Source organism: Aythya fuligula, chromosome 2 (genome assembly GCF_009819795.1).
Source record: "Aythya fuligula isolate bAytFul2 chromosome 2, bAytFul2.pri, whole genome shotgun sequence".
Classification (NCBI taxonomy): domain Eukaryota; kingdom Metazoa; phylum Chordata; class Aves; order Anseriformes; family Anatidae; genus Aythya; species Aythya fuligula.
Window position 1 is genome coordinate 71,407,469 of NC_045560.1, and position 11,718 is coordinate 71,419,186.

Here is an 11,718-nt window from a genome sequence, read left to right on the forward strand (position 1 = left end):
AGTGGATGACATGAAGACCTTCCCCTTGAGTTCGACAAAAAGCAGACAGTACTTAATCAAATTACTATTTGATACAAACTTTCAGAAAGCAATGAGATGATCGTAATATTCTGTAAATGCTGTTTGAAGAGAAAGTGACCCTCTTTATTAAATCTCATGGGAATATTAAGATGATTTTAAATTATTATTTTAATGATGATTATAAGTCATCATTGTACATTTTAATATAGGCAAAGTGTCCTTTTTGGAAAGTGATGTTAAATGATTGGAGCTTCCAATGATTCTTGAGGCCACTAAAGAAGAGGTTATGTGGAAGACAGTGTTGCAAGTGCAGGAAAAGGCTGCATGTTTTAAGACTCCAATATTCTATTCATGTTACTCTGACAGGAGCCGGAGAGCAACTATGTTATGCTGATTCCTCCAAGTAAAATATGTCAGACTGCTTTCCTCCTATGAAACAGCAGCCCTGAAATTGAGGTGCTTAATCTTGTCATCCATGGAGGAACACAATGTTCAGGGAGTAACCACTAGGTATAGCAGACTGTAAATTTCAGACTGCTCAGATAATAGTCATTAGAGATATATAAAGTGTCCCATTAAGAAGTAGATTGTCCCTGTCTGTTCTTCCTTGGTGAGCAGCAGGAGTTTCCTTAGCATCAAAGAAGAGAAAGCATACTGAAGTATGCTCTCATTTTCTCAGGATACAGTTTTCTGGATGCCAATTTTATGGATCTTCACAGAATCACAGAATGGCCAAGGTTGGAAGGTACCTCTGAAGATCATCTACTCCAACCCCCCTGCCAAGCAGGATCACCGAGAGCACACTGTGCAGGATGGCATCCAGGTGGGTTTTGAATATCTCCAGAGAAGGAGACTCCACAGCCTCTCTGGGCAAACTGTGCCAGTGCTCTGTCACCCTCACAGTAAAGTGCCCCCTCATATTGAGCCAGAACCAGAACGCTTCAATTTGTGCCCGTTGTCTCTCGTCCTCTCGCTGGGCACAACTGAAAAGAGACTGGCTCCATCCTCAGATATTTATACACTTTGATGAGGTCTCCCCTCAGTCTTCTCTTTTCCAGGCTAAACAGGCCCAGTTCTCTCAGCCTATCCTCATACGACAGGTGCTCCAGTCCTCTCATCATCTTGCTTTTTTCAATATTCTTGTAGTGTTTGAAGTCTCTTCTTCCAGTGTTAGCAGAGTAGCTACAAACACATGAAGCCAGCAAGTGATACCATCTTGATGGCAAGGTTCACGACTGTCTGAAACTACTGAGAAATTGCTTTCAGCATAAAAGATCAGAAAAATGAGCCCTTAGCTCAGTATATGGCCTTCTTCCAATAATATAGTTTGTGTGAGTATCAGTACAGTGTACTCTTGTACTCAGAATACACTTGTCACAGAAATGGCAAAGTTTAATAGTGCCCTGGAGGGAAGACACTGCCAGAAAAATATGTAAAAACATAGAAAAAATAAAAAGAAAAACTAGTAAGGGGAACAAAAACAGCATGTGGCTAAAACTGTAAGACTCATTCTCTACTGGCTTCATTGAAGTGTAAACAAAAGTGACAGCATTGAAGACTTCAGCACAACTGACAAACATTCAAAAATGAGAAGCAGTATAAGGAAGTTTCGAAACAAAGTCAACAAAGCCAACTTCCTCCAGCAAATTTCTGTTGTGGAAAAGAACTACAGTAGCATTTCACAGTTGACACAGCAAACCTTGTAAAGAACCCAGGGGAGGTCTTGACAGGTTCTACCCAAGACAGGCTACTTACACTACTAAATAAGCATGAACTAAGGTATCACAGGCAAGAGGTATAAAAGAAGTACACTGTAATTTATTAACAGGTTTCCACATAAAGAAATAGAAAAAGCCTGCTGAAACAATCAATCAGGAATTGGTTGTAACATTTTTTCACTAATGCCTGTTGATGGGAATTAAAGACTCAAATGATAAGGATTTCGGACATGAGAGAAAAGACAAAAAATTGTTTTTGAAAAACTTAGAAAACTTTCATCACTAAATAAATTTCATCAGTTTTGGGCTAGAATATCAAGCTATTTGGGAATTCTATCAAATAGGCAAAAAAAAAAAAAAAAAAGGCACAAAACAGTTATTCAGAGATTCCTGAACACAGGTCCCACACCATATCTTAAGTCTTACATTGTTTACTTAGCTATCCTAATCACCTAAAATGGCAGTAGCTATTTATATGGAGGTAAGCAGATCCCATTCACACTGCCCCTAACATTTGGAAATATTTTTCTAATTAAATCTGTTGAAAAGATGTAATTTATGCTTATAATTGCCGTAGTAACTTTTAGTCAAGACACCTCCTCTGAAGGACTACCTAGCACCATGTCTCATGCTAGGCATTCTGCCCCATGAAAACTGCAGTATCAAAGGAATCCACTATTCTCCCTAGAAGTAGTTAACTCACTATTTAATACACCATACATATATATATTACCACTAGATCAGGATGACACTTGTAATTAGAACTTTATTTTCAAGTACAGTTTGCAGTTTACATTGTGCTAACTGCTGTTTCACACCATGCAAGCATTCAAGCTGCCCTGAGCACAATTCACACATTTCACAAAATAAAACAAGAAAACAATTCCTTTTTTAATAAGCTATTGAAAATACAAGAGTAACATAGAAGGGGAACACACCCCCACAGTTTGGATGCAATTCTGTTTTTTAAAAATGTCTTATTTATTTTGTGTAGGTACTTGATTGCTATAATGTGGACTTCAGAATAACAACGGAACTGGCTAAGTGAACTAGATTTGGTAAGCCTTGATTCACTATCCACGTTAGTACAAAATTGTTCTCTATGCTATAATCAACACTTCCTTGCCTAATCTATTTTTTTACTGCCAATCCCCTATCTTAAATAGACAGATGTAAGCACCAGAGTGGTTGTCTAGCTCCCTGCATGCCGTAGCTGGTGCTCCAACAAGAATGACAGATGTCCTGAGTTCTATCAGCTAAGATGCCAACTATGACCAAATGTTCCATCTAGCAAAGCATGAGCACACAGAGGATCAGGAAAGCTGATCTCAGGAGTTTGCTGGTTACACTACAACCATTCTAGCAAAATCCCAAATATTAATTACACCTTCTGGATCAACACTTCAATCTTCAGCCATTCCAACCAGCAAGAAAGCATATTTTTGCACCACAAAACTTTAAATCCTTTCTAGACTAGGAATATGCAAGTTTCTGAGACGAATCATAGGTTTCAAATATTTGATTTTGCATTTTTTGGCAGTTCTGACCTAAATCTGCCCTCTTCTTCATTCTCAGCTCTCTCATAGGACTCTCTAGAACTAAATCAACCTCCTTCCCCTATTCCAAACTTCTGTCTTCTATTCACTTAACCCTTTTCAACCTCTTCTTCCATTTTCAGTTCTTGTCTCTTTTTATCATTTCTCATGTCCTTACTGATGGCTTCAGATCCCATGCAGATGGCCACTCTGACCTCTTAGGTGAGCATCGTTTCTGTTCATTGGACTTACAAACATGATTCAGTGTTCATAGTCAACAACCAGCCATTCACTGCTTTGATGATTAGCTTTTCTCCTAGGCCTATATCCAGTATTTTGTTATTAATTCTGGGTGGAGATTGGTCTATTCTCCCATGTGCCTGGTGACAGGATGAGGGGGAACGGGCTAAAGTTGCGCCAGGAGTGTTTTAGGTTGGATATTAGGAAGAACATCTTTACTGAGAGGGTTGTGAGGCATTGGAACGGGCTGCCCAGGGAAGTGGTGGAGTCACCATCCATGGAGGTCTTTAAAAGATGTTTAGATGTTGAACTTAGCGATATGGTTTAGTGGAGGACTTGTTAGTGTTAGGTCAGAGGCTGGACTCGATGATCTTGGGGTCTCTTTCAACCTAGACAATTCTGTGATTCTGTGATTCTGTGATTCTGTGATTTATTCTTACGCAGCCTACCCAACCTTTATTCTTACCCTACCCCTTCTTACTGTGGTATTGATGTAATAGAATCAGTCCATTTACTCACATGTTGTTTGTCATTATTTGACTTTCAGATCTGGTATTAATGGTATTGATAATCAGCAGCTTCCACCCAGCACACATCACTGAAACTGCTCAGAGGATAAAAAATGAAAAGGTCTACTTAGTCTAGTAACTTCTCCCTAGAAGTGGTTAAAAGTAAATGCTTAGGAAAAGAAGAGTGTGAGAAGTACAACTACTATGTCTATGTCCATGAATGACAAATCTTCTCTGTTTCAGACCTCTCTTCCCTGCCAAAACTAAAATAATCACCTGTTTCTACCACTTTTTGTATGGCTCTTCCTATATATTAAACTTCATGAATATCTCAAGATTTTCATGTTCCAGCCTTTCTTGAGCACAATGGATTATTAGTTCTCCAACCTGTGAATCTGTTCTGCAACCCAAGTATTACCTTAACTTTAAATATCTGGATCTTTCTGTTCACAATATTTCTAAAACTTGCAGGTGCTTTCTATATGATGTATCTAAGACTATCCATATATAAAAATTTAGTTTCTCATTATCGTTTTCATCTTAGGTCTCAATTGCTGTAATATGGCTTTTAAGCTCTTGACAGATGTAATTTTCTCAGCAACTATGAGACTGCTTTAAATATGAGTTTTTTAGTCCACTACTTTGAACATATTAATGCCCTTCTATCACTGCTGTCTTGGTTCCTCTCTTCCCCATCACATCAAACAAATAGATTTAATTTTTAACCTACTGACATATTAATTATCTTCTCATCTGCTACTCATCTGACTACTCAGACATTGAATACCATTTCTGTTCAGTTCATGATACTATCCCATCCATGTATTTTTTTTTCTAAGAGTCCTTCCATACTACCTTCACATTCAAAAGGTGCCTCATTATTTTCTTTTCAAGCAGCATCTAAAGACTCATCCTATTTGAGATGCCAAAACCACAACAATATTTAAAAATCATTACTATAGAGGGACTACTGCTTATTAGAAAAGTTTTATATATCCCACAGATTTATCTGTTATTTTAACTTCTTTAAGTTAACTGGCCCCAGATTGGGACTATCCTTTTTGTTCTTCGCGTGTGCTGACATAGTGAATATCATGGTGTATCCTTCTGGATCTTCGTTAGAGGCAGTGTAATAGCAGCAATATTAGCAGATTATTGTTAGAACATAGTGTAGTTTGAAAAGCACAATTGGAGATTTGAGCCCTCTCCCTTTCCCTTTCTTAGTTAACACCTTATGAAAAACAAATGCTTTCATCCAGCTGAGCAGAGTCATTAGAGGTAACTTTTACTATAGATCTATTCTATTTATTACACATTTTTTTCTGGACACTGGCTTCCACATTGAAGTATCTGAAGACCTTGGTAACTTTTGCTTTTTAATATAAAGCACACACATCTACCTACATGAATCTACTTACATCTGCTACAAAATCTTTCATCTAATTGATGCTCCTCAGATGAGTGAGGACAATTCACATTAGCAAGACTTGAAAAACTGAACAAGTAATTCATGAGAACTATTGAACATAGGAATTTTTATGCTGTATATCTCAAATGTTAATAATCACAATTTGGGCCACTGAAAACTACAGAACTCATGAGTCATGTTGCTGTTCAAGTAACTACATACTTGCTTAAATAATAGTAACTACCACCTTCATTTTTTGGTGGGAGGTGTCTATATTCAAAAATCAGACCTAACAAATAGGAATTTACATTTTAAAATATTTTTTATTGTTTTCAAAAATAAATAAATGTTGAATTGCCATGCAATTAGCTTTTAAATTAACCTTTAAATTAAATTAGATTTACTGTATCACTTCTGCAGTGAGTCCAGTTCACCAAAAGTACCAGAACATAATGTGTTCATGAATACAAATGCAGGGTATATTAAACATCTCACATAATAGTATTTTATGACAGACTGCAGTAATGGACTACAAAATGCCCATTCTCTAAATGCATTAATTACAAAGTTCTATAGAAATGATGTTTTTAGCACCAATGTCTATTATCTCAACCTTTGCATGACTCTGTTCCACTTTTAAACATTATTTCTGAATCATACAAGGGAATTACCATTCTGCAATATGCATTCACGTTTAACTGCAGATCTAGTGAACTAATTTAGTAACGGCTAAATAATTATACAGCTCCAATAAAAATAAAGCAATCTGTTTATATTTCCTTTAGGAAGGAAATCCTTAGAAATTATAACACTTACCAAAACAACACCAACAATATTTCTGCTTGTGCTTTCTTTCTGTTTGTTAATCTAAAATGTAATTCTAAGTGGTTTAATGTCCAAGGCAGACATTTAAGGTTTCTCCCTTCTTTTTAAGCTGTCTAACAAAATATCCAAAATTGCCTGCCCGAAACAATATTTGTTCCATCTCCTCTAATTACTCTTTTTTTTTTTAACTTATTTTTTAACATAACCTTGCCTATTACTGGATCATATTCTGCTCTGCTGTAAGAAGCAAGTACAGCAACATGAACATGTGTTTTCATTAATTAATTAGTGCAAGGATAAATCTATCTCTTCAATACAATCCTGAAAAGGATGCTGAAAAAAAATGGATCAAATTGCATTTCTCTGTGAAACATCATATCAAATGTCACCCATTTATTTGTGTGCTCATCTTCTGTTGTTAGCCCATTGGTTAATTTAATTATGTTTTAAGTTTTATTTCTCTATTAAAATTCTACATGTTTCCAGGATTGGGTTCTTAAAATTGACTTAACTAATAGTTGCTGAAATGTACAAAGCAACTCTGGAATATCTGGAAAAATGTACTGGAGTAGTCACTTACCATAGCAAATTTTATTCCTTCAATGTACTGCCTCCAAAGAGGCCCCCGTTGGGATTATCTTCCCTGCCATAAAGCAGCAGAAACCATGGAAGATGTTACATGCTAAATGGAAGACTCACATCTATTCCAATGTTCTGGAAGAACATGTAGAAAATTCTGTTTCTTAACTCCTTAAGCATTGTAACATTCCACAAATGGCTGAGGTAAAAGGAAACCTTGGGAGCTGGTGTAAATCTGCATGGATTATTTAGTTGAGAAAAAGTTACTTTGGTAGATAGCAACCTTTTTATCTCCTCGACACTGCCTACACAGGTCTAAGCTGTAATAGACTAGTAGAGACAATTCTGAGGATATGGACTGAAACAGACTACTAGCTGCAGAGACAGTGAACAGCTCCTGTCCAAGTATTTTATCTAATGTAATGCAGGAGGTTTTGCTTGCTTCAGAACTTTTAACTGCATTCACTGCTTCAATGAAGATGTTGTAAAGTACCTTTATATTGAAACGGTCTAACCCTTAGCCTTTTACAAAACCTGTTCAAAAAATTACCTTAAAAAAGGCTTCTGTGTAGTTAAGCAAATGATCCAGAACCTGGCCAAACCAGAACCTGCTTGAACTAGAGCAGCTGTTAAATATGGCCCATACTATTATAGTCATTAATGTGGGAGTGAAGTGAGGACATATTAAGACTGATGACCCTTAACCAAATACACAGATGACTGCGATATTGAGGGCTCCTTTTATATTCTTTAACTACATGAGGAATATTAAGTGTGGGAATATGAGAAAGGTACTACTGTGTCCCTCCAAAGAGATGTGAAACCTTTTGAGTGTCAGTAATTTGATTCTAGGAATGTAATATAACTTGTTATTTGAGTAGGCTACTCCATGAAATCTTTTTGTATCCTGTATTGTCAAGAATTAAAAAGGTAATTTCTATAAAAAAATAAAGATAGAGTTAAGAATAAGACAAGCATTTTTATAAGCTATCGAAGAAGAAACCTTAATCTATTTCCCTCCCTGCTCAAAAAAAAAAAAAAAAAAAAAAAAAGAGAGAATCTGCCTAAGTAATGAAGACAATGGCATTATCTTTTGGTTCTTCAGTTTGCATCTACTTCACACGTAGCTTGGCCAAACATCATTGTCACCCACTGAAACCTTCTCCTTTTTTTCTGTTTTTCACAGAATGTGAATAGTTGTTCTTCAAACTGGAGCATGATTCTGTTGTCCACAGATAGGTGTCTAATGATGCTTCAGATGTACTGTGGTATCCCACTTGGCCTCCAGCAGCAGTTCCTGAGTCTCTTCTAAGTTGTGTCACATCTGACATCTTCTATAGATATTTTGGCTACCTTTGGGCATCTCAAATTGTACTAGTTGCTGGCTTGCAGGGAACGGCCATGCCCTTGCCATTAAACTATTATTGTCAGGGACTGTCACTGCAAACAGTTTATAATGATATAACCCTTGCTAGGAAAATGATATAACTGCCGTGGATATACAGGAAATACAGACTTTTAAAAGACTAAAAAAAGCCAAAATGATCAAACAGAATCTCATGCTGAGCCACCAAGCTACCCAATAAAGTCTATGTAGAAACAGAGTCTACCACCTTCAATTTCTGGAGGCTTTTATAAATCCACAACTTTTTTAACTCATAGAGGCTCTACCCAGAAGTTCCATCCAGGAGAGCTCATCAAAAATTCCCTTTGCAGATTCATTACGGAAAAACTTGAAGTCACGACTGGCTCTGAAAGTACTTGCACCTAATCTGAACAGCTATAAGCAAATTCCAGCTATCCTACATCCAAGGAATGCTTATCATTGACACACAACTGCTGTTGCCATCCAAGCATGTCTTTTCTATTAATGTCCTATCAAACTCAGGTGCAGAAAAATGATCCAAGTGCTTTGGCTCTCCGGAGTTTCATCGTCTCTGAGCTCATAAGATCAAAACCAAAAGAATGCTACAATTATCTTACTAAATGTGTTCCTCAGATGTATGAAATACAGTTTCTAGGTTGGAATTTTAAGTCTCTAAAGAATTCTGATATGCAAAGTGCTATTAAGGTTTCCCTAACAGATCTCATCCCCTCTCCCTGAACATGCTATCACTATTGTATTATAACTTCCAGCTGCATGCTGTGATGCTGATAAAAGGGAGCTGTGAAAAACATTACTGCACATTTCAGCTTCTGAATCAACCATCAGTGGACAAATATTAAACACCATTCTGCTACTCTGGATTGAGCCAGGACAGAAAAGTCACCTCCTTTTGTATTTGTGGACCCCATGCCTGAAGAATGAATGAAATCAACCTTTGACTCAGTCTTTACTGAACTATAAAAACGTTTTTAAGGTTTAGAAAGAGAAGCAGGGAGATCCAAGTTTTTCTGCAGTGTCTCAGTATGACTTATCTAATTACAGGGTTTAGCAACCTCTGAAGACTATTCCTCTGGCAAGACAAAAGCTAGAACACACCAGAATCAAATGACTGCATGTTTTAGTATGTAACTGCTCTTAAAACCTTAATCAAGTGGATGCAGGTGCGAACTGGTGAAGTATATATGGTTTTCCTCTGCATTTTCCAAAAGCTTAGAAACAAAAGCTAGTACTAGTTTGTGTTTTTAAAAAAATACTGCAAAGGTGTATTCTTAAAAACAAACAAACAAATGAATTACCTGGCAAGGCTTCTTCATTTTAATTGCTATAACATGGTATCTGTAGCAGCAGAGTTCACAGGTCCACGACCCTCTTTCACTTATCCACTTTAACAGGCAAAGTTGATGTGTGTACCGTACCGACCCATCGCAGCGGCAAGGATTTAACAGCTCGCCCTGAAAAGGCAACACAAAAGCATTAATTTTTAAGAAATATTTTATGTGTATGTATATTCAATACCAAAACATTTGCAGGTCTGTAAGTGCAAACTGGAATCGATTGCAATCCATGAAATACTGAACATGTATTTTTGGCTATAATAACGCTCAAAAACTAAACTGCCTCAGAAGAGATGTAAGGGCTCCTAGTGATAGAAAGCCAGGTAACTCTCTATGCAGGCATGTGCACGGACGTGAGGAAAAGCAGAAGATCACCGCGCAGCACCCAGGAGCAGCAGCAGCCCTTTCAGGCACCTCAGACGGCAGCGAGCGCGGTCTGAGGCGTTCCTCCAGCAGCCACAGCGCTCACTGGGAAAGCAGTGCATGTCGGCACGGCGAGCTGCGCTCCTCCAGCGGGGCTTCACGCCGTGCAGCCAGCCTGACAGCCCGACAGCACCCAGCACCGGGCAGCCGGGCTCTTCCCCCGATGGCCCCCGTGCTCCGTCCTCGCCCCGCGGGGCGGTGCGGCGGCGCCGAGCCCTGTCCCTGGTGCTGACCGCCCGCCCGCCCGCCGCCTCACCTGCTCGGGGCCCTGGAAGCAGATCTTGCAGATGGGGCCGGCCCCGCCGGGCTGGCTGCCGCTGCCGCTCTCGCTGCTGCACACCGAGCGGGTCTCGGGCTTGTCGCCCTCGGCGCCGCCGGGGCTGTCCGGCTCGGACGGGGGCTCGCCGCTCGCCTCCCCGCTCCCAGCCCCAGCCCCGGCCCCGGCCCCGGCTGCGGGCGGCGGCTCCTGGGGGGCGCCGTGCCCGCGGGGCGGCTCGGCGGGGCGGGGGGCGCCGCTGCCCGCCGGGCGGCTCATGGGGGCGAGAGGAGGAGGCAGGGAGAGCGGCGAGGCCGCCAAGGTGACCCCCTGCCGCCGGCGGGGGCGGGCGTGCAAGGGGCGGGCGTGAGTGTGCACGGGCGTGCAAGGCAGCGCGGGGCGGCGGGGCTGCAGGAGCCGCTCCGCCGCCGCCAACCGCCGCCCCCCAGCGCCCGCAGACCGTTACCGGGGGGGCCGAGCCAACCGCCGCAACCGCCGCAACCGCCGCGGCGCCGCCCCCGCCCGCCGCCCTCAGCACCAGCCGCCCCCCCAGCCCCTCATGGCCGCCCCCCCCCCCATGCTCTCCCCGCCGCCCTGTGGCGAGCTGGCCGCCCGCCGCGGTCGCCCTCGTGTCGCGGGACGAGCCCGTGGCCAGCGGCTGGGCTGGGCAGAGCTGGGGAGCGCTCAACAGTTGGCGGCGGGGTGCGCCTCATCCTCCCTGGCTGCCTGTTTTTTTTGTTGTTTTTTTTTTCCTTAATTCTTTCCCAAATTCATTACATCACCTCCTCGTTTCCAAAATTAAAGCTACTAAAAGTGTCGCGATCAAATATCTCATAAAAAAAAAAAAAAAAAGAAAAAGGGGGGTGGGGGGGGGGAGAGGGAAACAACAACCACGCTGGGTAGAAATTCTTCCAACTTCATCTGTGTGTGGGGGGGGGGGGGTTGCTGAGGGAAAGCATGTGTGAATTTCCACAGCAAACCTAACACCAGCGAACGAGCGTGTCAGCTCGTCGGGAAAAGCAGCAGCTGGCTGCGTGGGGAAAGAAAAACCCCGCCGAAGACAATTGTGGAGCCATGTGCTCTCCTGCAGCCGCATCGGGGCTCCACGGGTGGAGAGCTCACCGGGCCTCACAGCCCTCGCTGGCTGCTCTGGATTTACTGCGCAGCCCTAGGGTTTTGCCAGCAGCAGGTTTCTTGGTGTGGATGTTTCATTAGGAGGCCGAAGCTGTGCTCTGAGCCAGAATGGCACTCCTCCTCGCTCGGTGATGGTCAGACCTTCTGGAGAGGCTTGCTGCATATGCACCAGCTGCTGGTCCAGCCCTCTGGCCCGGCTGGGGACCAGCTTGGGCAAAATTCAGTCTGCAGGGACCATGCAGTCGCGTGTTGCGGGTGAGTGGGATGCAAACTGACTGGGGCCGGCCACAGCTAAAGCCCTCTCAGTCCTCCTACAGACTGCGTCTGTGACGGAGGCCGTGTGATTGAC

At 41.8% G+C, this 11,718-nt stretch overlaps 1 protein-coding gene across 1 annotated transcript in view; it reads right to left on the reverse strand.

The window, feature by feature from the left end:
* MARCHF11 (membrane associated ring-CH-type finger 11) overlaps positions 1-10,514 on the reverse strand; it is a 30,134-nt gene extending 19,620 nt beyond the window's left edge. The window contains exons 1-2 of the mRNA XM_032181087.1: positions 10,236-10,514; positions 9,518-9,673 (exon numbers count right to left, since the gene is read on the reverse strand). Coding sequence (XP_032036978.1) covers positions 9,518-9,673; positions 10,236-10,514 — 435 coding nt within the window. The remainder of the gene's footprint in view (positions 1-9,517; positions 9,674-10,235) is intronic.
* Between the last annotated feature and the right edge of the window lie 1,204 nt (positions 10,515-11,718).